Source organism: Nesoenas mayeri (assembly GCF_963082525.1).
Source record: "Nesoenas mayeri genome assembly, chromosome: 4".
NCBI lineage: Eukaryota > Metazoa > Chordata > Aves > Columbiformes > Columbidae > Nesoenas > Nesoenas mayeri.
Genome location: NC_137540.1, coordinates 23,263,602 through 23,290,747, shown reverse-complemented (window position 1 = coordinate 23,290,747; position 27,146 = coordinate 23,263,602). Strand labels below are relative to the sequence as shown.

General features: G+C 42.9%; 1 protein-coding gene across 1 annotated transcript in view; it reads left to right on the top strand.

The window, feature by feature from the left end:
- CDS1 (CDP-diacylglycerol synthase 1) overlaps positions 1-13,788 on the top strand; it is a gene marked incomplete at both ends in the record, with an annotated part of 35,347 nt that extends 21,559 nt beyond the window's left edge. Inside the window, 6 exons of the mRNA XM_080343827.1 lie at positions 1,231-1,318; positions 2,079-2,147; positions 2,951-3,103; positions 10,606-10,725; positions 12,392-12,495; positions 13,659-13,788. Coding sequence (XP_080199953.1) covers positions 1,231-1,318; positions 2,079-2,147; positions 2,951-3,103; positions 10,606-10,725; positions 12,392-12,495; positions 13,659-13,788 — 664 coding nt within the window. The remainder of the gene's footprint in view (positions 1-1,230; positions 1,319-2,078; positions 2,148-2,950; positions 3,104-10,605; positions 10,726-12,391; positions 12,496-13,658) is intronic.
- Positions 13,789-27,146: the final 13,358 nt, after the last annotated feature.

Here is a 27,146-nt window from a genome sequence, read left to right as displayed (position 1 = left end):
AGGATTACTTGTGTGCTTGGTGAAATAGTTTCCACAGTGTTTTACTGAACAGATGAACATTCAGCAATTCTTTTTCAATTACATGGGATCTTCAGGTTGCTCAGAGCTATTGAAGTTGGACCATTTAATCTGAAATCCCAAATCTGGCCACTTTTCCTGATGCCTCCCCTGTTTAGATAAATTCAGATTGCTTAAAATACATTAAGAGTTGAAATCTTGGATATTGTTGGGTCATCTTAATGCTCCATTTCTAGTTACGTATTAAATCCTAATGATGCAGTTAAACTTCGTTACTTAAAACTGCTCCTCAAAGAGAGACTGTGTTTTCTCACCTCACACTTCTTTAGGGAGAGGGTAAATAACGAATTGGGAAAGAAGGAAGAAGCACATGGAAGATGATTTGTGTTCTTCCAAGAACATAAAACTGCATGCTCTCCTTTTTCTTTTCCTGATATCTGTACAGCTGGGGAGATGATTGCAGAATAGATGTGCTTGTAGCTGTAAAGAAAACTCGAAGCTCCTGACAGAGTTTGTATGAACAAACCTCTTTCATAGCAGTTGTTGTTCACGTTCCAAAAACTGAACCTAGTTGCCTTGCTAGCCTACTGTTTCTTAGTTCCACTGGTGCTAATTGCACTGGGCAATGTGGCAGATGGTCATAAGATAGGACTTTTAGCTCATTAATACATCACTTCTTTGAAAACGGGGGAAAAAGAGGTGAACAGGTTTGGATAACAAATTCAGCAGCTGTCTGCATGCAAAGAACACTTAGCTATTATAACACAGGCTGCTCCAAACTGACAAGAGGAAGAAAAGGAAAACTTTTTTTTTTTTTAATTCAGGTATCATTAAACTTTATAAGGAATTTGCTTGCTTTGATGTTACTAATGACATTAACATGTTTATATCTGTTGATTTATTCTTAACTGTAGTACCAGTCTTCAAGCCTGATGTGAACAGGCTGGCTTTTTCTTGTTTCAGGCTCACATGCCAAAAATCATTTTAGCTTGAACAGATACAAATCTGTAATGGTCTCAATTGGCTGAAGACTAAAATCAGTATAGTTAAACATGCTGCTCATGGGGGAACTAGGTGAACATGTTATGAAAGATAATTCCTTCTAAATAGTTTAGAAAAGTTTTCCAGAAAGAAATGCTGCTGTTTCAATTTCTGTCCTGTGTTTAGGCTCAGGCTGATTTTCTCCATGAAACTTTTTATGTCTTTCTCTAGGTTTCTGGTTCCAATTTCAAGTGTCATCTGCAATGATATTACCGCTTACATTTTTGGGTTCTTCTTTGGTAGAACTCCATTAATTAAGGTATGTACTTAGGCATTTCCTTACTAACAAGCTGTTACAGTTCATAGCGTTTTCAATACTTGTTCAAAAATATGTTTATGGAAAACATACTTTCTGCTAAAAAAAAACCCCACAAATTGACTATCCTGTTTCTGAAGATGTATAAGTGGAAACTGGGATTAACGTGAATGTAATATTGATATCACAGTCTAATATAGTTCGAGCCTATTACATTATTGTTTATAATTGGATCCTGTTTGGATTTCATATGCAGATTTAACCGTATGCTTACTGTACAGAAACTGTTATCTGAAATAAGCTGCTATGTCATATATACCTTTTCCTCATTTGGTCTTGTTGACGTAGCACTGAGAAGGGCTCAAGTAATAATCTTCCAGTTCCAAAAGAATTTGCAAGATCCTACAGAAAGCCATGAATTATAATTTTCATAATGTTGCCATGTTAACTTTTGGGTATTTAGTTGGTTTTGGTATTCAACTGCTCCTGAATTAAAAATGTGGTAGAATTTGATGAAGAAAATAGTTTCCTACGCTGGTCTCTCTCGCCCTGCAGTTATTTGCTGTGTTAGTTTGCCAACCTGTACGTAGGAAGCTCATGTCTCCCAAGGAGCATCCCCTGCAGCTGCTGACATTCAGTATTTCACACATAAGTTTGAAAACCCAAGTAGGAGCTTAGTTTTTACAAATGAGGTCCAGAAATATAGTAAAAAAGGGTTCACTGATGCAACTGATGAAGCTAATGCTCTCTCTTTTGTGCCTAGCTGTCTCCCAAGAAGACTTGGGAAGGGTTCATTGGAGGCTTCTTTTCCACAGTTATATTTGGATTTATTGTAAGTAACCACAGGACTTTCCTTGTGCTCATTCAGTGTTCAACTTCCTGTTTTAATTTGAAATAAAATTACTGACAAATTGGGTCATGTCAAACTGCTGAAAGCCTGAGAAATAAGGTTTTTTTGGCTAGAGAATTCGTCTGATTCATAACTAGCTGGAAAAGCCAGGCAAGGCTTGTACTTCTGAATAGGTTATAATGACCATTTTTGCCATTACTGTTACTACATCTGGAATTTTTTAAATCTATTAATTGCATCCCTATTTTGAAATGGAAGTTTATTGATAGCATTATTTATGCTTTGTAAAGTAGTACTTTTGTATTACATACTTCATAATGACATTTCTCCTGAGAGAATGCCCACAGGTAGGTTACACTGACAATATGCATAGAACATAGCAACAGCATACAGTAACTGTTCTGACAAGTAATTAATCACCAAGGTCAGCAGAACTTGGTAAAAGTGATAGTTCAAGTTTTAATGGGAAGTGAACTGCAAAGAAATGATGAGTGGCTAACACTCTGGGATTTTATAAAGTGAAAACATGAAGAGATATGAATCTGAGAGATATGAAAAGGAAAGCAAGTTGGGAAATCATCAGTAAGCACAATGAACATCCACATTTGCCTGCCCTCATTGAGGCATCCTCCAACTTAACAGGCCAATTTTACTCAGTTCTGGGTCTCTGTTATTAAAATCATTTTCATTATCCTCAGCTTGCAATGACAAAGCCATCCATTATGGTATGCTTTTTGACTGTAACAACAAATGCCTATTTCAGGAGCCTTTGTTTTGCTTTTCAGTTCTCCTATTTTTTGGCTCAACATCAGTACTTTGTCTGCCCTGTGGAATATAACAGCGAAACTAACAGATTTGTGACAGAGTGTGAACCTTCAGAGCTCTTTCAGATGAAGAAGTACTCTGTGCCACCATTGCTTCAAGCTGTGTTGGGATGGGTAAGGAGAACAACAAGCCTTTGGTTAAAACTGAATTTGTACTTCTCAGCTTGAATGGCTTTCTGAACCTTTTTTAGAAAGGTCCACGAACATTTGAAGAGTGAGAACTGAATTGATACCCTGAGCCTCCCTGTTGCTCAGATAGGGGAGCTGGTCACCTGAGCAGAATTGAAATGTGTTGCTGGAGTCACCCGAGGAAACCTGCCTGTGTTCTCTTTGTCCTGGGAATGGATGTCACTTAAGCATTTTGCAGACAAACCTGGTTTTGAAGAGCAACATCTACATTTTTTTTTTGGAAAGCGGGCAAAGGCTTGTTATGGCCCAAATTAGCAGTAAGCTTGAGTAATCTTGTTCATAGAACTTCACGCCATTTTCACCTAGTGTGTAACTGCTGTTAGGATGGGACTTGTGCTTTCTTCATGGCCATGTGCCCTTGTGGCCAAGAAAGCCAAAGGTACCTGGGGTGCATGAAGAAGAGTGTGACCAGGAGGTTGAGGGAGGTTCTCCTCCTCCTCTACTCTGCCCTGGTGAGGCTGCATTTGGAGTGCTGTGTCCAGTTCTGGGCTCCCCGGTTTAAGGACAAAGAATTACTGGAGGGAGTCCAGCAGTGGGCTATGAAGATAATTAGGGGCCTAGAGCACCTATCACAGAACCACAGAACGTTAGGGATTGGAAGGGACCTCAAAAGATCATCCAGTCCAATCCCCCTGCCGGAGCAGGAACACCCAGATGAGGTTACACAGGAATGTGTCCAGGCGGGTTTGAATGTCCATAGAGGAGGAGACTCCACAACCCCCCTGGGCAGCCTGTTCCAGTGCTCTGTCACCCTCACTGAGAAGAACTTTCTTCTCATATTTAAGTGGAGCTTCCTGTGTTCCAGTTTGCACTCATTACTCCTTTTCTTGTCAGGGTTTTCGTTTGTGTGTGTGTGTGTTTTGTTTTGTTTTCTCCACCCAATTTAACTAAAGGCAGGAATGGTTTCTAGAAAAAGGAAAGCTGTTGCTGCTGTTAATACAAAGAGTGTGTCTACACAGACCCTCCAAGAAGGATGCAGCCACCCAGGTTTCTGGCTGTGCAGAGTGTCTGTGCCTGGCATTAGTACCAGAGAATGGTATGGGAGGCACCTTGTGTACGATGTGACCAGGTCAATGACTTACTGTGCCTAGTGGCAGAGCTTAAGGAAGAGATGGAGAGACTAAGGTGCATTAGGTAGAGTGAAGAGGAAATTGACTGGTGGAGTCAAACCCTTTTGACTCCTAAGGGTGTGCAACAGGAGATGGCGAAGCCCTGTCCCTCCTGCCATAAGGCAGATAGAGTGGACCTAATTGATGGGGGGGAATGGAAACAGGTCCCTGATCGGAGAGGTAAAAGAACCCTCTCTTGAACCCCATCACCAGCCTTGTTGCACTTAACAAACAGATGTGAGGCCCTGGACCCAGAAAATCATGCAGAGAACAGCCAAGAAGATCTGCCTGGAGAGCCTCCTGGAGGGACCTCATCTACAAAACAGATTACACTGCAGCTATAAGAAAAAAACAAAGAAGGGTGATTGTACTTGGCGACTCCCTTCTGAGGGGAACAGAGGGCCCTGTATGTCACCCAGACCCATCCCACAGGGAGGCCTGCTGCCTTCCTGGGGCCAGGGTGAGGGACATTAATAGAAAACTTCCTGAGCTAATTCAGCCCTCAGACTATTATCCCCTGTTAGTAGTCCAAGCTGGCAGCGAGGACATTAATAGAAGAAGTGCCAAGATAATTAAAAAATACTTTAAAGCACTGGATCAGTCAGTTCATGGGACAGGAGCACAGGTGATATTTGCCTCAGTTCCTGTGCTATCTGGGATGGATGAGGAGCTAAATAAAGAGAGGAGGAGGAAAGCCCATCTCATTAACAGGTGGCTAAAGGATTGGTGTCACCATCAAAATTTTGGGTTTTTTGACCATGGGGCAAACTCCATGGTACCTAGTCTCCTCAAAGCAGATGGGCTTCATCCTTCTAGGAAGAGTAAGAGGACTATAGCCCGTAAGTTGGTGGGGCTGATCAGGAGGGCTTTAAACTAGGTTTGAAGGGGGAAGGGATTGAAACTGGGCTCTCCAAAGATCAGCCTAAGGATGGAAAGCCTGAATTAAGAGTGAAATCAGCAGCCCACTTGAAGTGCATGTACACTAATGCATGCAGTATGGGCAACAAACAAGAGGAGCTGGAAGCCATCGTGCAGCAGGAAAGCTATGACATAGTTGCCATCACAGAAACATGGTGGGATGACTCCTATGACTGGAGTGCTGCTATGTGTGGCTACAAGCTCTTCAGAAAAGATAGGCAGGGTAGGAGAGGTGGAGGGGTGGCTTTATATGTTAGAGAGTCTCTTGACTCTGTTAAACTTGAGGTCAGCAGTGACAAGGCTGAGTGCCTGTGGACCAGAATCAAGGGGAAGTCCAACATGGCTGACATCCTCGTGGGTGTCCGTTATAGACCGCCCAACCAGGACGATGGAGATGAATTATTCTACAAGCAGCTGGCAGATGTCTCAAAATTGACAGCCCTTGTTCTTGTGGGTGACTTTAACCTGCTGGATATCTGCTGGGAGCTCAATACTGCACAGAAGAGGCAGTCTAGGAATTTCCTAGAGTGTATAGAGGACAATTTCCTTCATCAGCTGGTAAATGAGCCTACCAGGGGTGAGGCCCTGCTAGACCTACTGTTTACAAACAGAGAAGGGCTGGTGGGAGATGTAGTGGTTGGAGGCTGCCTGGGGCACAGCGACCATGAAATAATAGATTTTTCAATACTCAGAGATGCAGGGAAAACCATTAATAAAACCTCTACACTGGACTTCTGGAGGGCAGATTTTTGCCTATTCAGAAGTCTAGTTCAGAGCATACCCTGGGAAACAATGTGTAAAAACAAGGAGGGCTAGGAGGGTTGGACATGCTTCAAGCAGGAGGTTTTGAGAGCACAGGAACAGGCTATACCAGTGTGCCGAAAGGCTAGCTGGCGGGGAAGACAACCAGCTTGGCTAAACAGGAAGATTCTGAAGGAAATCAGAAATAAAAAGAGACTTTACCGACTGTGGAAAAAAGGGCTGGCTACTTATGAAGAATTTATGGAAATAGCTAGATCATGCAGAAAAAAAATCAAGGAAACGAAAGTGCAATTTGAAGTTAATTTGGCCAATTCTGTTAGAGATAATAAAAAGTCCTTCTTTAAATACGTTAATAACAAAAGGAGGGTCAAGGAAAACCTCCATTCTCTGTTGGACTTTGAGGGAAATATAGTTAACAAAGATGAGTAGAAAGCTGAGGTACTTAATACCTACTTTGCCTCAGTTTTTGCCAGTAAGACAGGTGGCCCTCAGGACAACTGGCCTCTGGAGGTGGTTGACAGAGATAGGAAGCCAAATAGCCCCCTTGTATTCCAGGAGGAAATAGTTGGTGACTTACTGAGCCATCTGGATCCTCACAAGTCTATGGGACCAGATGGGATCCATCCTAGGGTGATGAGGGAGCTAGCAGAAGAGCTCACCAAGCTGCTCTCCATCATCTTCCAACAGTCCTGGCTCACTGGGGAGGTCCCATATTACCCCAATCCACAAAAAGGGCTGCAAAGCTGACCCTGGCATCTACAGGCCTGTCAGCCTGACCTCAGTGCCTGGCAGGGTTATGGAGCAGGTCATCCTGAATGGAATCACACAGCACCTTCAGGATGGACAAGGGATCAGACCCAGCCAGCATGTGTTTAGGAGGAGCAGGTCCTGTCTGACCAACCTGATCTCCTTTTATGATCAGGTGACCCACCTGATGATGGGAAAGCTGTAGATGTGGTCTATCTAGACTTCAGCAAAGCCTTTGACACTGTCACCCATAATATACTCCTGCAAAAGCTGGTAGCCCATGGCTTGGACAAGTGCACTCTCTGCTGGGTTAAGAACTGGCTGGAGGGCCGGGCCCAGAGAGTGCTGGTGAATGGGGCTGCATCCAGCTGGTGGCCCATCACTAGTGCTGTCCCCCAGGGGTCAGTGTTGGGTCCAGTCCTGTTTAACATCTCTATTGATGATTTACATGAGGGGATTGAGACCATCATCAGCAAATTTGCTGATGACACTGAGTTGGGAAGGAATGTCGACCTGCTGGAAGGCAGGAGGGCTCTGCAGAGGGATCTGGATAGGCTGGAAAAATGGGCCTATTCCAATGGGATGAAGTTTAACAAGGCCAAGTGCTGGGTGCTGCACTTTGGCCACAACAACCCCCTGCAGCGCTACAGGCTGGGCACAGAGTGGCTGGAGAGCAGTCAGGCAGAAAGGGACCTGGGGGTACTAATCGACAGGAAGCTCAACATGAGCCAACAGTGTGCCCAGGTGGCCAAGAAGGCCAATGGCATCCTGTCCTGTATCAAAAATAGTGTGGTCAGCAGGACAAGGGAAGTGATCCTTCCCCTGTACTCTGCATTGGTGAGGCCACACCTGGAGTATTGTGTTCAGTTCTGGGCCGCTCAGTTCAGGAAAGACATTGAAGTGCTGGAGCGGGTCCAGAGAAGAGCAGCAAGACTGGGGAAGGGACTTGAACACAAGACCTATGGGGAGAGGCTGAGGGAGCTGGGGTTGTTTAGTCTGGAGAAGAGGAGGCTTAGAGGTGACCTCATCACTCTCTATAACTACCTGAAGGGAAGTTATAGCCAGGTGGGGATTGGTCTCTTCTCCCAGGCAGTCAGCAATAGGACAAGGGGGCATGGTCATCCTGCTGTGCACCAGGACCCCCAGGTCCCTTTCCCCTACGCTGCTCTCTAACAGGTTGTTCCCGAACTTATACTGGAACCTGGGGTTGTTCCTGCCCAGATGCAAGACTCTACACTTGCCCTTGTTATGTTTCATTAACTTTTTCCCCACCCAACTGTCCAGCCTTTCCAGGCCTCACTGGACGGCAGCACAGCCTTCTGGCGTGTCAGCTACTTCTCCCAGCTTGGTATCATCAGCAAACTTGCTGATAGTGCACTCTGTTCATTTCTTATGAGGAGAGACTGAGAGAGCTGGGTCTTTTCAGCCTGGAGAAAGCTGAGAGGGGATCTCATCAGTGTTTATAAATATCTCAAGGGTGGGTGTCAAGAGGATGGAGCAGACTCCTTCAGTGATGCCCAATGACAGGATGAGGGGCAGTGGGCACCAGCTGAAGCACAGATGGTTCCATCTGAATGTGAGGAGAAACTTCTTTCCTTTGAGGATGCGGGATCAGTGGAACAGGCTGTCCAGAGATGGTGTGAAGTTTCCTTCTCTGGAGACATTCAAGACACACCTGGACACATTCCTGTGCAAACTACTCTAGGTGAACCTGCTTTAGCAGGTGGGTTGGTCTAGGTGATCTCCAGAGGTCCCTTCCAACCCCAACCATTCTGTGATTCTGCGATTCATCACATAGATCTTGTGTGTTAGTGCTGAGTGAAAAAGGAGTAATGGTACTAGTGCCATGTAATGTAGTCACTGACCCTTTTCCTCACACCCAGCCTACAGATTCTTTTAAGTGAGCTGTTACATATTTACCTGTCAGAAAACAGGTTATCAATTACCCTACTGTAAAAATCAGAGCTTCCAGAGGCACTCCAACGGGAAGAGAATACCAGATAGAAACCAAGCAGTCTGTCATTGGCTTTCCTTTAGGGCAAAGAGGAGGTGACCAGGATAAACACAGAACAAGTGGGTTCTGCATTAGTCCCCTTGCCTGCGCAGTGGCCCAGCACAGATATTGGTTGCACAGTACTAAGGCAGTGGGCTTTACCTGGGGTTATGTGGGTATAACACCCAAGGGGCAAGCTGATATAGTTACAAGAAGAAGGCACAAACTGGCAACTGTAGCAGCGAAACCTAAGACTAAAAGCAATTAATGACTACAGTTGGTATGTTGAAAAGCAAGATTATATCTAGGAGGAGCTCTGGTATTTTCATACCAAATGCACATACTGTTGCTTCAGGGACTGCAGAGTTGATTGCAAATTTAATAAGTACATTTCTGCACAAGAACAATGTGGACTGAGCAGAGAGAAATCTTACATTATGTATTTTGGTAAAGGACAAGGAGAAGGCCAGTCTAATAGAGAGCTATCAGTTAACCCTAAAAAGATATGGTAGTTCCACGTGCACTTCTGGAGTACTTTTGCCAGGCTCCGACAAGCCTTTAGGAGACAATTAGTTTTAAAACACTTTATAGAAAGTCAAATTGAATCTGCTTGTTTGGGCAACAGCCTGTTTTGAGGTTTGTTTTCCTCCCTCTGTTACTTGATTCCTGATGTTCTCTCTCAGAAATATGACCAGATGTTATATTCACAAGACATTTGGCTTAGTGTCAAAAGATGTCAAGCCTTGTATTCTCCCAACAAAATTGACTTAACAGTTCCAACTCAACAACTTTCCTGTTTGACCAACTGCATAGTTTAGCCTAAATGAAAGGTGTCTTAAAATAACTGCACAAAGCAGTTAAGAAGTTAATTGGTGTTGGCCAGCTGTGATGCAAATCAGAAATGCAGGGTACAGGATTTTTCAGCTACAGACAGTGTTTATCAAGTCTTGCCAGAGAGGTGTGTTCTGCTCTCAGGGAGGTAGCCAGCCTTGCATTCCCTCAAAGGCTGGAGCTTGTGCCATTGACTTGAAAGTGCCCCAAGCTGAGTCACAAGAAATGCATCCCCCCAAAAAACACAAGTGCCAAATAAACCAAAAAACCCCACTGAAAAAACAAAACACACACACACAACCAAACAAAACCAAACGAAACACGAAAAAACCAAAACACCCAACCAAAATAACACCTTTATTTCTAATCTCAGCTGGAAAGGATAACAGGCACCTGTTGCCAGTGAAGTGTCTCTTATCTGTAAGAATTTGAATGGTTCAAAACAAATTACAAGTCTGAACATGCTGAGGGGAACAATATATATTTAAATGCAAACCAAGAAGTATTAATGGAGGTAAACCTTTTATCTCCCGTTATTGCTATATGTACACAAAGGTGACAGTATGGTGGACTAGGGCAAAATTAATATCTATCTCGTGAGAGCACTTGAAAGAAGTGACAGTGAATTAATTGTGTGAAGGTGACACACTTGTGGCGAGCATTGGGCCACTTGCTAGAGCAGTACTGGGAATTTGTGGAAAGCTCCTTTGTTTACAGAAAATGGAGCTGGAAAAGCAGAGCCAGGAAAGACTGGAGGGTCCCATTGTTCATTATGGGATTAGCAGTTGTATACCTTATGATCAACTAAGGGATTGGCTGAAAACCACATCATTTGTTAAAGTTAACTCCTCTAGCAACCCCAAATACTTGCTCTTGTTCATGTGAGTAGACCTTTCAGCAGCTTACTACAGTATATCTACTTTTTCTTTCTTTACAGTATTACTTTATGCTGGGAAAACTGGAGCCTTGTAGAAATTTGCTGTGTAACAGCCCAATTGTAAAATATTTAAGCTTAAAATGCTTACAATCAAACATATTGAATACAGTGCTGATTACTTTTCTTGTAGGAGACAGTGAATATGTACCCATTTCAGATGCACAGCATTGCACTGTCAACATTTGCCTCATTAATTGGGCCATTTGGAGGATTCTTCGCCAGTGGATTTAAAAGAGCTTTCAAAATCAAGGTGGGTAATCACTCCTGTGAGCTAGTTTTGGTGTAGTTTTGTCTTTGATTTAGGTAAATTGATGGGTTAGGTGTGTATTCTGGCTTTTTTTGTTTGTTTTTAATTGTTGATTGTAGTACCTAGTGTTTCTAATAATGTTTGAGCTGTTAGTATCAGCAGCAGTACTTAGTTTTATGAGATATATGTATGTCTTATTGTTAAAACTTTGTGTAATCAATATGTGCCTTTAGTGTTGGAAATCTAAGAATAATTTGTTTTCATATTTTGGTGGATAATTACTCTTCCGAGTCCTGTTGCTGAGGTGGTATAGACAAGCAAGGTGTCAGATGCTACACTTGCCATGAAAGGCAATCTGTACATGCCTAGGAAGCACTGACAGCGTTTTACCCTTCAGATTGTGGCTGGCTGCATTTTACCAAGAGTATTTGTGTCATCATGTGCTGCTGACATGTCAGGTTCCCCACGGCATGTTGGTCTTGCTCCCTATGTCCACCGTTTTGGGCATGTGCTTTTCACAGAAGGATACAAACTGCTCTGTTTGTGTGGAACTCCCATACACGTGCCTGTACTTTCCTGTCTTATGCCAGTCTGAGCAGCTTGTCTGGCACTTTGCTAGATACAGCCCCGTGTACTGTCAAACCTGTATGTCTAGGTAGCAAAAGACTGTGTAAAGAAGGGCTTTTGAGGGGGGGAAAAAAAAAAAGCTTCTGAAAAGTACGACTTAAAGTAGAACATAAAAAAGTAGACTTTTTTTATAATACTCTGGGCCTCAAGGTGGTGACCTAAGATGCGTAGGTGAGGTTAGACCCACCACTGGAGGGCTGGAGTGGCATCAGCACAGGACTGATTTAACTCGTGTGACTCAGGTCAGAGTTTTCACCCAGCAAGTACACAAGTGAGTAGGGATGACAAAAAGGAGGGTGGTTTGACTGATAAAGCTGTTCTACAGACAAGATTGGGTAACACAAAGGTAGCGTATTGAGCCTTGTTTGCATCAGAAATATTTTAAGTAGCGATAATAATTTTTTTCACCTCAGGGCTTTTTGATTCTGTTAAATATATTTACATGGTATGCACACATTATGGCTTTTTAACTATGGTTACCAAGAAGCCAGCAAAAAAGAATGGCGAATGGGCAGTACAACTTGCAAAGCCAGTGTTAGGCAGTGGAAAGAGTCTGCAGGTTACTGCATCTCTTGTAGCAAATATATATTCCCTGCTAACAAGTGCTTCAGCAGCAGCTGCTACCAGTAGAGGATAGAGCAATAACGTGTTAAAGAGAACTGGGTCCTGCAGAGGCAGAAAATGGCAGCCATTAGCTCAAGGGCCTTGCTGAAAAATGGAACGAACGCACACAAGTGTACTCAGTACTGGCAAACCTGCACCTGATCTACTGCTGTCCTCTGGGGTGTGACTGTGGACACATAGCTTCATCTCTTCTTTTTCTCCTTACCGCTTGACTCACCTTTGCAGTTTAAAAACTCCTTTAACAAAGGAGGGTCTTAATACCTTTTGGCTCAGTGCATCACTGTAGATTAATTGAGGCCTTAATATGCTGCTGTCAAGTGATACATCATTAGTGTGTTCCATCTGAATTACTGATCATTATTTTTTTAATGTGTGTTTTTGTTTGTTTGTTTTTGCTCCCGTCCTTCACACCCAAAAGGATTTTGCAGACACAATCCCTGGGCATGGTGGGATAATGGATCGCTTTGATTGTCAATACTTGATGGCCACTTTTGTTCATGTCTATATCACCAGTTTCATAAGGTATGGGCTTTTAAAAATATTAACTACTTAAGCTTCCATGGGAGCTGTACCATAGTTACTTCCTACTAGTTATGTTCTGTACCATTAGCATGGCAGAGATTGCAGGTTTCTAAATCTGATTTACACAATTATTTCAAATACAGAAATATCAAGGAAACATATGTCACCACCTGGGATTTGTGTAAGGTTCAAGCTACACCTTAATGTTTCTGTGACTGCTGTTAAAGGTAACCTGTGTAACCTAAATACCAGGAAGTTTTGTGTAGCAGCCTCTTAGGAGTTTTGCTGGAGTTTACTAATTACAGGAGGGTTTCTGCAGCATTTGCTTACCTTCCTGAAGAGCATGTAGGTTGCGAGACTGCAGTTCCTCCCATAAGTTTCAGTATTTCTCGGTCACTTGACTTGGGATTTTCTGCTTAACATAAAACACTGCGTTTAGAGAGAAGAGGCAACTTCTTAAAAATACTGCCCATTTTTCCTGAACCACACCAGCTTTCAAGAAGAAACAATGGGAATGACAATTCTCTTAACAGTCAGTCATTTCAGTTCCTGGGGCAGGGGGGGATCAAGGTAAGGGACCGTAGGTGCCCAAACTGCTGCATGCCCTTAGTTTTGTAAATGCATATGGCTAAATAATTATTAGGTGCCTAATCAGCAACAGATTCTTTGCCTCATATTTGGTCCATCTTAAAAGCAGACTGTAAATAACTGACTAGCTAAAAATGAGACTTTTATTAGAAAAGCTTGGTTTAATTTGTGGTTTTCTTTTCCAACTTGGCCAACTTTCCATTTAGTTCAATAGTACACAGCTTATCTGGAAACATATAATCAAATAAAAGAGAACTGTTGTTGAAGAATGTGATTACAGTGATTAAGGCTAATCAATTGATCTTATTTGTCATAAGCCTTCTTATTATAATATCCACATTTGATAGTAAATACAAAAAATGCTTTTTAGTTTCTGTTCAGACTGAGCTAAGGAGAATACTTTGCCAGTAATACTCGTCCACACATCATGAGGGGATAGACTTGGAGAAATCCAGAGCTTTGTGTCCCCAAAAAAAGGGAAAGCATTGCTTGTGCAGCGAGAGGAAAACAGAAAGCTGTCAAAAGTTTATTTCGAGCTGTCGCTCACAAAAAAAATATTATTTTTTCATTGACAGGGGTCCGAATCCCAGCAAATTACTGAAACAACTGTTGATACTTCAGCCAGAGCAACAACTAAGTGTGTATAAAATACTGAAATCTCACCTTGTTGAAAAAGGGATCCTGCAGCCATCTCTGAGGGCGTAGTTTGTCAGAACAGAGGATGAGAAGAAACCTCTATTTACAAGAAGCCTGTGGAAAAGCATTGCAAATATGCATAGAGGAAGAGTAGTTCGTGGTCTGGAAGAGGTGAACGTTTGCCGAAATGAACGTGAATGCTGTGGTTTCCTATTGGGACACAGAAAATCTCTTACTCCTAACATAATTAAAATGCTTGCAAAGTAACAGTACACGTGCTGTATATTTTAGTTCCTGAAGTGGGTGGCAGCCGTCTGCCTTCAGCACCCAGCCTCACAGGTTTTGTATTAAACAAAAAAATCACTGATAGTTTTTAATGAGTTATTTAATATTTTTTGTCTTAGCAATACTATTTAGGTCTCCAGTGGTTACTGAAGCATAAACAGATGAGGCAAGTAGTCAGTCTTTTATGTAGCCTAGTGCAGAAATTACAATTGGCCAGCAAATACTTCTTAGCCCAGTCAAAGAGGTACTTAGAGCCTACTGTATCAAACTACCTGTATTTACTAAATCACTCTGAAGGTGAAACATAGCTCTGTTTTTAATTAAACAGCTTTCTTACAAAATTATTTCATGCTTTCAAGAGAGAAGTACCTTTACTGAAGTATAGCTGGGCTGTGCGGCTGCTTTTTTTTTTAAATTCATGTTCAAAATGGGATTCTCCAACCCGGTAAACAGACTGGGGAGATTCTGGAGTTTAAGCCCTTGGTTTCCACAGCATGGTCAGTGTCTGAAGACACTCAAGCCTTATTCCTTGTGCCTCTTAACTACAGTGTAGAATTGGGGGTATTTCCTTCTTTTTAAAAGCACTTTGAGGTCCTGAGTAAAAAGTGAAGTTTAAGTGCTGTGTTATTAACATGTTACTCAGTGAAGGCAGAAATTTTAATCTCATGAATGTGCACAGTGCAAGACAGGACACATGGTTCTTCTGCTGCCTATTATTATTTATTAAGAGGATCCTCAAGCAAGCTTGGGCAACCACATAGGGATTTGAATGGAGAACTTTTATAGGAAGCAGCTATTCTGTAGACTTAGTGGGCCATATGAGGAAAGCTGATGTTCTGTAATTCTCAGTTCTAGCTGTTTTCTGACTTTTTTCATCATGGGACACATCTTGATGCAAATAAAAATAAAATCTTTTTCTGAAATTATGAAAATGATTCCTGTACAAATGGAAAGCACAAAAGCCAATTTTGTTTTGATATACTGTAACTTGATACAATTTAATTTTTCCAATCAATTGTAAATAAGTTTCTCCTGCGGTGAAGGTACTAATGCCACATATGTGTGTATATATAGATATAAATATTAAAAGGTGTATGTATAGATATATTAAAGGTGAAAATTTTGAATGGGTGGTGCTAATTGAGGATAAAACCATGGAGAAAATCACTAGGGTGGGTGATAGCCTGGATCTGTAAAATTCAGACTGCTTTTGTGGCGTATCATGCAGCTGGGAGCCCCGTGCACTGTTTTGCACTTAGGACACAGTAGCAAGTGTACAGCTCGTGTATGAAAAAACATCCCTGTACAGGAAACAAAATCCAGGCCTAAAGTAATTCTTGTTCATGTCAGGTATGTGATAGAATTAAATTACCTGTGGCACTTCCTACAGCTGACCTGGAGACTGCGGTAATGTATTGAAGGAACACTTGAAGAGGTAAAAAATGTCCCCAGCTGTGTGTCCAATGGTAGCCGTGTGACTTGTGCTGTCAATTGGAGGGAACCAATTTTCAGTCATTGCAGAGGTTGAAAGGGAACCCTGCCAGGAAGTGTGACACAGGGGAAGGGAAAATGAGAGGGTGACCAAAGTAGCATACCTGGAAAACTAACTTGGAAATGGGGCTTTGGTTATGTACAGGACTTCGGTAGATCCTTATGAAAAAACACAGCTGTATTGGAGCTGGTATATCCTTATCCTGGGTATTAAAAAAAATATATTTATAGAAAGGTAATTGTTACTTTGGAAACTTGAACTTTTTAGTGTAATTTTATAGCATGTATAATAAGGAAGTTAAAATATATTTTAGCATTTAATACAACAGAGCATTTGAAGTTAATGACTATTTGCACAATAGAAGGTACAATGCTGCGATTCTAGTGTTTAATGTTAAAATGAAGAAGGGATCACTTGTGAACTCACTTACCAGTTTTTCTGGACAGAGTAATAGCTTCCTGCTGGCTTAGGCTTTGGTGTAAATAAAGCTCAGCAGGACAAGTCACTGTGAAGTGACAGCTACACTTGCTTACTATGAAGTGCATTTACCCCACTTGTTACTTCCATTAGTTCAAGCATTGCAACATGATCAACAGGAAAGTTCAACTTCTACACCAGTGATTCTTTTCACTTGCACTTTTGTTCCAAGTTGCTATAACTACCCATTAAGCAAAAAAAAAAATGTATATTATGTAAATGTTGTAAATGGTATGCTCATATAATGTCTGTTTTAGCTTGACTGTTTCAATCTTTCATTGAAGCAGGTGTTGTAAAAAAAAAAAATAATAAAACTGGGACAGAAATCCTCCTGTCTTGTATTTCCTATAGCAGGCACAGTGGGTGGAGATTTCTTAACAAGAATTTATACTCTCATATTACTCCTTGAAGCTGCATTCCTAATAGCAAAGGCTGCTATTAATTTCCTCCCCTCAAGATGTCAGGCTGTCCTCCACTGTTCCTGCGATTTGTATGACATGTGCCATCTTCAAAGACGTGCAAACTTGTCATCTTTTCCAAAAGGTGCTCACTTCAGCATCACGTGCTTCCCCTTCCGCACAGCCTGCGACGCTGTCTGGCCACTGTGGTCACCTGTAGCTCTCAGAGTGGAAAAACGACACTTTTGTCGCCTTCTGCAATGACTTTCCTCCATGTAGAAAACACTGCTGCCTGTGGCCACTACAGCACTCCACTGAGATACTGTAAGAGGCTGCCACAGGCACCAAGGCCTGATCCTGGCTCTCTTGTTGCCCTGTGGCTTACAACCACTGAGAGGTCACTTATCTGGACCGAACAGCCAGAGGTGCTGCGGTGAGCGCAGCACTTGCTCAGTGGCTGAGCTCCGGCTGTAGGGCCACTCCTGTGGACAGGACATCCTCTAGTGCATGGGCCTCTGCTGTGTCACAAGGATGGCACCACTGCTCCCGGCCACCACCTGTCCCTCCTGCTTCCACTGCAGGTATCTGCAAAGAAATGGCAGAGAGCGGAGGGTGAACAATGCCGAGACCAAAGCTCTTGCTCAGAGAGAACTCAGTGACAGCTCTTCCCATCCTGCCAAGTTCTGCCTCTAGAAACACAAGTGATCTTTCCATTTTCTTGGTGTCAGGACATTGTGAAATTTTCTCATTTTGGAACCCCATTTCCTATTCATTGTTCCCCACACTGCTGGCCCAGGCTTGTCAGTATTCACCGTGTGTGGGGACGGTGGGGCGGTAGCTGGCAGCTGTCTCTACCATGTTTTCCTGTTCCTTCCCTTGTAAATCTTGCATCTGAGGCTCTTCATCTCCTGTAGCCTCATACAAACCAGGTAACAAATGCATCTTTTTTCTGAATTACAAAAAAGACTGTAACATCTGTTAAGCACTCACCATCAGCAGATCGTGTCTGTGCCACACACCTCCTTGAAACTTAGGAAACTAAAGAAGCAGCACAGAGGGAGCTTTCCCATGGTCAGCATCTGCTTCCTGATTCTCTTCTGGGGAAAGGAATGGGAAAGTCAGTGGTGAGTTTTCTCCTGCTAGACAGATAACGGTTTGGACTCCCACTTGCACAGAAACAGGAAACTTTTACTTTCAACAGGCAAAACCTTCTCAAGTAATGCTTGCCAAGGCAGTTGGAGGGAGCTGCTTTCAGGGATACTAGTGGGGTGGTGAACTGGCCTGACAGCCACATAATCCTTGTTTGTGCAGTTGTGGCAGAGAGAATAGTGGTTTGGTTGTTTGTTTTTGGTTTTCTTTAAAAAAAATCATTGACTTCAATTGTCCTACATAACATTTGAGCCACACTGTGCAGAGTCCCTTTGTCCAGCTTGTACTACCCTTATTTTCCCCCAAAATAAGACCTACCCTGAAAATAAGCCCTAGCATGACTTTTCAGGATTTTTGAGGATGCTCAAAATATAAGCCCTACTCCAAATATAAGCCCTAGTTATAGTTCATTAAAAAGTCAGTTTAAATAGTCTCCAGGCAGCCATACCTGTAAAAAAGTAAAATTAATTGGCAATAGAATGCAGCAAGACAGATGTGACATGTGACAGAATGTGATGACATGACTGTATTTGAATAAATGTTGATTGTTTTGTTCAAGAATTAATATAGATTTTTATTCATGGAAAAATAAGACATCCCCTGAAAAGAAGTCTTAACACATCTTTTGGAGCAAAAATTAATATAAGACTCTGTGTTATTTTCAGGAAAAAAGGGTAGAACCTGCACATGACTAAGGTCCAATTTGCTCTGTATCTTCCAAATAGTTTCTCCGTTATCAAACAGAAATTGAATTCCATGGTTTAGCAACTTCAAAGCGCATAAACTTAGATGCAAGTCATGTATCTGATAGGATTCCAGAAACAGGCGGCAATGTGTCACCCATAAGTGTGTACCGCTGAATACTACAGACATGACGATTGTCCACTGCGTATGTATCACACTCTGACTTCCCACTACTGGTGATTGTTATGTGAATTACAGGGCACATTTTGACCTCTAAAGGAAGAGGTGAGAAAGACTGGTATTATTAGGGTTTCATTAGCACAGACACAACCTTTGCAAGCGAATATGAAAAGGCAACACATTCTCATAGGGAAGCCAAGCTGTAAAGTTTCAGTCCCATTTGACTGCTCCCACCTAAGCCGAGGCTGGACAACAGCCACAGTTTTCTGCCTCAAGCGATTGCTGCTCCCTCCTGGGCAGGGACTCAAGCTTTGAGTTAATCCCAGGCGCAGCTTTCCTCTCAGCAAGAGGATACATTTTCACTTCTGCTGTTGAGACCCTGCTCTTTGATCACAGGAAATAAAATACTTGTGCTATCTGTCAGGAATCACGCACACCTCTAAAGAAAACATAGCAAGAGCTCCAATTGCCCAATAGTGGCTTATATTAGCTATCTAACCACAGCAAATCATTGGGATTTGTATGTACTTAAAGGGTGTGTGTAGCTCTGTGTACTTTAACCTTGTTTCTGGTGTGACAAACTATCATACCCATGAAATGTAGGCTATCCAAAGACACTGAGAAATAAACTGGGCCAGAGTCCATGCTGTGTCCAGCTGCACTGAAACAAGTTTCTGACTTCAAATCCAGATGGAAGCTCTGTAAAGCTACAGGTCAGGTCCCTTCTTACTGCAGTAACAAAAGATGCAGGCAAGTCTCTGGCCAGTTGACTCATATTTGTTTCGGAGAAGAAAAACAACATGAAAACCAACATGTCTGCTTTTAATCACTGCACCTAATCGTGCACAACCTCTTCTTTGTACAGCAACCTTCAGGCTAACTTTTAACCCTTGCACAACTGGCACTAGCAACGCTTTGAATCATCTCATCTGCCACATTGCAATCCACCTGCATTCTAGCTGAGCCCAGCAGACAGTGTCATACCTGCTGCCTGGTTACCTCAGACACCTGACCCACAACGTTTAAGGCCTGGCAGGGGAGGCCTGATCCCTCTCACCGCCTGCCTTGCAGAAGCCTTGTCTCAGCATGGGTCTGGTCACGAGACACCTGCCTGTGCTGGGTCACTGGAGAGTCAGGGCTTTCTCTTGGTACACATCTTCCTAAGCCCCATCTGGATAAGTGACCAGGCTCGAAACGTGGATAGATCTCAGGCTTCTAGTCAAGGAGCATAGAACTATCCTTTTTTTTTTCCTGTAACTGTTGCACCCAGGGATCTCGTAGCATGCACAGGACAAATTAGCTTGGTTTACACATACTGGAGGAAAAAAATGTGTATCTCAAACACAGCCAGAGGGAGCTACTGTGAGAGACCCATAAGCAGGAAGTGGAGTGGGGGAGCTGCTGTTCCAGAGCAAATCCTTGCCAGGACCTGGGCAGGAGGACCCGAATGCATGGGAGGGGATGGCTTGGGCTGAGCAGATGTGAACCGAGGTCTCTATGCTGCATGGCCAAGCAGTGAGTCTCTCAAGGTGATGGCTTCTCAGCCAGCTGACAGCAAACCATAATATTTACCTGGGTTTGAGGCAAGTCTGGCCAACACTGAGGTTTGTTAAATAGGTAACACTGGTATGTGGCCGAGAATGAGCTGAAAAATGTGAAGATTTCAGGAACATGATCTGTTCTACTGATATCCCCCATGGGATTTTACAAGGCACAAATTAGTACCTCTGCAGGTAACTCCAAGAATGACTGACAACAAGAAACACTACACCCCATTAAGCTTCTAGACACCCTTTTATTTTCCTGCTCCTCTTCCTCCTCCACACCCTGCCTTCAGCCTCCACCTTCAGCCTCCTTGGAAATGGGCACACCTGCAAGGAGCAGCCCTGCAGAGAAACTGCTGCAGAGCACTGTCCCCTTGCAGAGAGCACCTCCCTGCCTGGCAAGCAGCTTCCTCATCAGGCTTTGACATAACTTACATTTCTAGTAGGTGAAATGGTGATGTTGTGATCACAAAAAGGTGATTTATCGTGCTGAAGCCACCTGCAGTTTCATTAACCAAAAAAGCAGGCAGCTGGTGAACATGAGGGAGAACATGCCACATGTGAGCCAGCTCTGCAGGGCTCCCAGGCAGCCGTCGGGCCCTTCCCTGCCTGGGGACATGGAAATGCCTGGGACTGCATGACCCGGGTGGCCTTAGAGATGCTGTTCCCTCCTGCTGCTCAGTGCTGAAGATAGCAACAGCCTCTCAGCTGAGGCCATCTTAGATTGTGATCACCCTGATGGAAAAAAAACACCCTGATAGAACCAGTCTAAAAATAGAGATGCTGTAAGAGTCTGGAGAGCGCTGGCATCTGTTATCCCAGCCAGTCTCTTCTTAATACCAACAGGAGGAAGGACCACACAGGCAGCTAGCTGCAGCCGATTAGGAGCATGGGACTGAGCGCTCTAGCTGATGCTTGGTGCTGCCTATTGCAAAGCTTGCCCTGAGTAACTTGGGATTTTATTCTACTCCACATTTTCTTCCTGATTTATTACCTCTTTAGTCAAGAGATTGAGTGTGTTTGCAACAGCATGTCCTTCTATAATTTTTTTTTTTTTTTTCTGGGTTTGGGCTCTAAGTTTCCTGGAGGCTTCTGGAAAAACTCACGAAAACAAGGAACGCTGCTAAAACAGGCGGTATTCCAGAAACCCTAATTCAGTAGTGCAGAGTAATCTACTACAAGCTAGTCAGAAGTCTCTAGCATCTCAATGCTTTGCCATTATCTGAGAAGAGGTGATGCTGACCATCTGCACATTAGCAGGTATCCTTAGACTGATATTTCTATTCTACTGCAATCTCTCTTCCTCACACCCTTCTTCTGTACATCATGTGCTGGAGCCATTGCCTACCAGTGCTAGAAGCCCTAAACCAGTTTTTGCTGTCAGTACTGCACATGATGGCCTTCAAAAACCTGCTCCTTGCATAGCTGCCTTTCAACCCAGAGACCTGAACAGAACAAGGTTTCACCCAGATTTTTGTCATCACATTTTTGTAGTTGCCCACAAATTTTCTGTCTTGCTTAAGCAAAGAAAGAGGTGCAAAAACACTGGTGAAAGGGGACATGCTGACAGGAATTGCCCAGTGAACTGCCCGCTGTCCTCTAGGCATGTAAGCCTGCAGTGCAAACCCCGCTGCAAGTCCCGGAGAACATGCAGTGCGCTGCACATTTTGTGGTGCTCAGCCATGTATGAGAGCCTTTCCCTGCTTCCCGTGTCATGTCATCACACAAGCGTAGCCTGTGGTGCAAGTGGCAGCAAACACAAGGTCATCTGAAAGACTGTGCTCTTCAGGGGTGGGAAGACCAAACCAGAGCAGTGTGGCTGTGGTGCAGAGAAAGTGGGAGGTGGAGGTTAGTAAGGGGACACAATGTCTAGTTCTATTTTCCATAAGGAAAATTATTGCAAGTTTGTAATAATTTTAAGCCCTTCAGAGTATCCCATTTGTGCTTTGGTTAAATATGGGAGGTACTGCTCTTCATCAGCAAGCCTGCTCTGAGTGCTTCAGCTGTTGTGTTTGAGGTGACTCGTTCATAAACCCTCTAGCACCAAGAAGCTTTACTGAGCAGTTGCTTACAGTGATTTAGTTTTCGCAAAGGAGTTTTCCAACTAAAATTTGAAGAAACTGCTGCTTTCTGGACTAAAGACACAGACATGAAGTTAAGTACCAAACACAGAGCTCCTTCACAGGAAACAAAGCTCCTGGCATCGGATGGTCTCCACCAAAGGCCTATTTGCTATGTTAGGTAACCACTCAGTTTTATTTCATTGATGAGAGCTGCAAAAAGTACCTGAGCTGTGCTGTAAAGGAGGAGCTTCCTTATCCCAAGTGTTTGCACAGGAAGGGAAGTACTAACACATAAGTTTTTCAGGGATTAGAAATGCTTTTGCTTCAGGAAGACAAGTCTTTTACAGTACTTCCAAGAGTGTGTTTAACCCTCTCTCTTCAGAAGAGATGCTTTATAAAACTTGCTGCTGGTTCAATCACATGCTATTAACTTTATTACGAGATCTGATGTGGAACAGCTGCAAACATCAGCAAAGTGAGCAACATGTCAATTTTTTTGTTAACTTTTAAAGTCTTGAAGCCAGATGTTTGATCAGCAGCAGAAGGAAAAATTAGTTCAATTTCCTAGCACGGATATACAACTTTGTGTCATGGGATCTTCTCCACTCCTTTGAGCCACAGTTTGCACAGTTTTCCCGAGTTGTTTTTTTTTCAAAACAAACAGGAGCACCTGGTAGCTGAAGAATGACTGTCACATGGAGGAAACCGGAGCAGATAAAGAGGACCAGCCAAGCAGACTGGCTTCAGCAGAGATGTAGACTGTCTGGGCTGGAGGGTTCACACCCAAATAAATGAGCCCTGCTGAGTCTCAGTGTCCCCGCCCAGGCTGCTTGCCCAGGAGATCAGCCTTCCCTGGGAGAGAAGACTGCTCTGTGATGGGCTCTCCTTGGCAGGCACAGGCCAAAGGCAGAAAGGACAGTTTCTACTGGGCAAAGCTGTGCCTCAGCAGGCTCCCAGTTTCACCACCAGAAAGCTGGATGTCCAGATGTATTTGGGGACTTTGAGATAATCTCAGCATCAGATAATTTTTTAAAATGCTCGGAAGAAGTAGGTGTTTCAGAATGGGAGGATGGTGAAGCCGGCTGCAGAAAACTTTATTTACATCTCAGAAACCCGTACATTTCTGGTCAGAAGAGTGTCTTTTGACACTGTGGTTTATAGTGAGGTAACCGCTGCTGCTGAGAGAGAATAAATTTCTATCTCAAAGGAGCCAAGCGAGGGCCATCGTTCCCCCATCCTGGGAGAGGAGCAGGAGTGTAGCCATCACCCCTCTGTGTCTACTCCAGTGTACTTGAGTGGGAAAGTAGTTGCTCAGTTTCCTTGCTGTCCTTAAGCTGTGCCTCTGTGCATGTCAGGAATGAGACCCTCCTTATCTCCTTTGGTGGCTGTTTGTAGCAGAAACCTTCAATGCAGAGATTGACTGAGAAGGAAAACAGATGTCTAGTTATCCTAAAGACCATAAGGCATTCACATCCGAAGCTGTAGGTCTCAGTCCCAGCACCCAGTGCCATTTCTGTGCTGGGCACAGAAAACAGCAAACACACAGCAAACATGCTTTTCTACTCCCTTCTGGAAAAAGCTGGCATCAGCAGATGCTGCATGCATAGCTCCTCCAGAGGAGGGGACACAAAGGGCTGTGCATTTGGGCTTGATGTTTTGGGGATGAGCACAGAGCTGCAGGTTAATCCTCAGGTTGAGGGAGATCCAGAAACAGAAATTTGTGAACCTGGGGAGCTTTAATTTGAAAGTGCATAGGTATTTATGTTTTCAATAAACCTTCAGGTTAGTTAGCAGCCAAATGGGAATCCTGGAGAGCACAAATCTGGATTTTGTTATTTAAATCCCTCACAACCTTTCTGTGCATCTGAGCAAAAGTAACCTCAAATGCATTTTGAGGATACAGCTTCCCAAAGATGCAGTAAAGACTGCTGACTCCAGCTTTCACATTAACTGGAATAGGCTAAATCAGAACACATCATGTTGATCTGAAAGGCTTTGGTTTACCTTGATGGATTTTTCTCCTCTGGGCTTTTATACTCAGACACTTAAGCAAAGTGACCAAATTGCCCCCATGTAATTGACAGAACTCCAAGGCTAAATACACTTAGTAAACAGAAAGGAAAAGTTTAGGTTTTCAGCTTGGGCTCAAAGCCATCTGATGCTTTGTTACCAAACAGCTTTTCCCACGCATGAATGACCCCCCTCTCTCCAGCCAAGATACGTTTCCAAACCAGTCCCCAGCTAGCTGATTTCAGCCTCAAAACAAAAGCCAGGCAGGTTGTTCAGCGAAGTGAATGGAGGTGAGGGGAAGCTTTTCCCTCAGCTAGCAGCATCCTCACCTCTTCTAATGCCAGGTGAACTTTCAAAAGGAGACTGTAAGTTTGACCTCAGCCTGCTCTGTTGTAAACTAACATATGATAGTCATTACACAACCCAAGTAATTTCACATTGCAAAAATGCATGTTTACAAACACTTCCTATCCCAAGAGAAACAGAAGGCATGAGACCAGAGATTGACATTCATAGCAGCTCTAAGTCCAAAAATGTTGCTGGTTGTGAACACAAGCCTCTGTTACACTAACCATTGAACTAAAAGATCTTTGCTAATCTAATAAATCACTGTAAGACTTGGTAGATAATGTTGCTTCTGTGAGGCTGGTACCAAAAACAAGTGCTAGGCTGGAGGTGTTGGTGTATTTGACCTTACTTCAAACTGAGGACAATGCCCTGCAAGCCTTTGGCTAGAAAACAACATGGTATTTGTATTCTACATTATTCTAAATAATTTGTCAGCATCAAGCTTATCATACTTATCTCACCTGATACAGAGTGAATGTGTTATAACACCAGCCCTTTTGAACAGAGGCTGTAAGAAAATAAATAGCTTGTAGTCTTGTGCTGCTTATGGGCTTTCTTCTGTGAAGACCTGCATGCAGTAGAGCACAACAGCCTGTCTGCGGCAGGTGGCATCATCTCTAGCCACCAGATCACAAATTGTAAATATCTAGGAGAAAGCTTCAAAGGCTTTTTTTAATTTACAGTCTGTAGAAAGTCACATACTGGACAAGCTCAGAAAAGAGCATTTGTCAGACTCAGACAAGGTCCTTTTGTGTACTTCATGCTGCTTTTTAATATGTATAGAGATCTGGCATGTCACACAACACAAGGATTACTTATTTACAGTGATTCAATAACGCTAACCTAAGACAAATTCTTCTGGTTCATGGTTGTTTTGTTTGGTTTTGCGGCTGGAGGATCTGTATGCTTCCAGTGTGTGGAAAAGGTCCCGATTGCCTGATAATTTGAATGCTCCTAGGCTAAAATCTTTGAAGGCTTCTTTGTAAAACAGATTTAATTGAGAGAAATTTTGTCCAGCCTCTTCTGCTCCTGCCCCTTCCCTTTTTGGAAGGCTCATTTAAAAACAAACAAAAAGGAAAGCTGTCCAAGAAATGCTGGGGTTTTTTTCTTCATTGCCTCACTTAGGAATTATGTCTTTAACTGGGCTGTACCAAATGTACACACTTTTATGCTTGAAAACATCCACAGGTGAGCATTTACGTTCAGCTGCAGTTGTGATGCACACATGTGACTGCTCACTGGACACCCAGTCTGCACTTACGTCCATCAGGGCAGTGAGGAAAACCAACATTTGCTGCTGCCTTTGAGCTTGCTGCTGTTACACTAGTTAAGTTCAACTAAGCAGTGACTGCAAATTGTCAGGATCTCTGGGGAGAGCTAGCAACACAACCGATGTGTTTTCTAGATTTAACAGCTTGAGGACTTGCAGCTGCTTTTAAGTTCAGTGTGATGAGCCATGAGTGAGAGCATAAAGGAAGGCTGCAGGGAGTTTTTGTTTGTGTTGTTTTGTTGTGGTTTTTTTGTTGGTGGCAGATTTTGTTTGTTTTTTGTTTGTTTTCATTCCATTACCAGACACAGGTATTTGAAAGGTGAGGACTTTAAAAACCTCCCTGGAATAAGTTTTAAGAGGTAGGAAGCGAAAGTAAGTGTGAGCATAGTGTGCGTGGCAGTGTTCTGTTTTGTGGGTTTGATGCAGTGGGGTTTTTTTGTTTGTGTGGGTTTTGGATTTTTTTTCCCCATTTAGTCTTTCTGTATTAAAATTTAAGGCAGGCAAACTCCCCCAGGAGGGTGCAATAGTAAGGCAGGCTTCGCTGTAAGTGGTGGAAAGCTTTAATTTGCTGCCCTTGTTCTATAGGGTCAGATGATGATCTTTACATCAGTGCACCAAAGGAAATACTTTAAACATAATTAACTTGAGCTAGCACTGGAACTCTTGGGAACATGATGGCGTTCAGTGCAAGGGGGTTTTTAACTTGCTCTTTATCAGGGATGTGATATGACTGTTTGAATTAAGTCTTAATTAACTTGACCTAAGTGGGAATACAGTTGGGTTAATACTGCTACATTTGCTCAGACTGTGGCTCTAGTATACTTTTAGAGTGGAGATGAACTATTGTTTTACTGAGGATTAATACAGCAACTAATTTTTATAAATGCTGTGCAACTTCTCCATTGCTTATGGCTGGCTCTCACACTCTTGCTTCAGTAATTATTTTTAGTGGAAAATGCATTATAATATCAACCTTATCAGTATTAATCCTTGTCTATCTGACAGTTAGTAAATGGGTTCTTTTACACCTGTATGCCTTTTCAGATAGGCTGTAAAGACAGCTTTGTTAGGGTTTTTTAGTATTTCTATTACAAAAAACCACCACCAACAACACACACAGACCAAAACACTACAGCAAAAATCCCTATAGCAACACTTTCAAGACACAAGGAGAAACCTGGAAATGAAACACATTCACATGGATTCTGAGAGACTGACAGCTGAATGCAATATTTTGAAAGACAGTACTTTTGCTTGGAACTGACAAATTAGAATATGTTTTGGCACTTCAAATTGAATGGGACTCCTTCTGTCTGACTGAAAGCACCAAGCTAGATGCTATACATCCTCCCAATATCTTTAGAGTATGGCCCTTCATTCCACAAAACCCAGGGCAGTTTATTTTTTAACACTGCATGGTATTTCCAGTGCAAAAATTGATGAGAGGAGGGAGTTTGGGTTGTGTAGCTGCTTCCAGAAGCAGCCACCTGCAGCTTCAGAGAAGATATCAATTCCCTCCTCCTATTG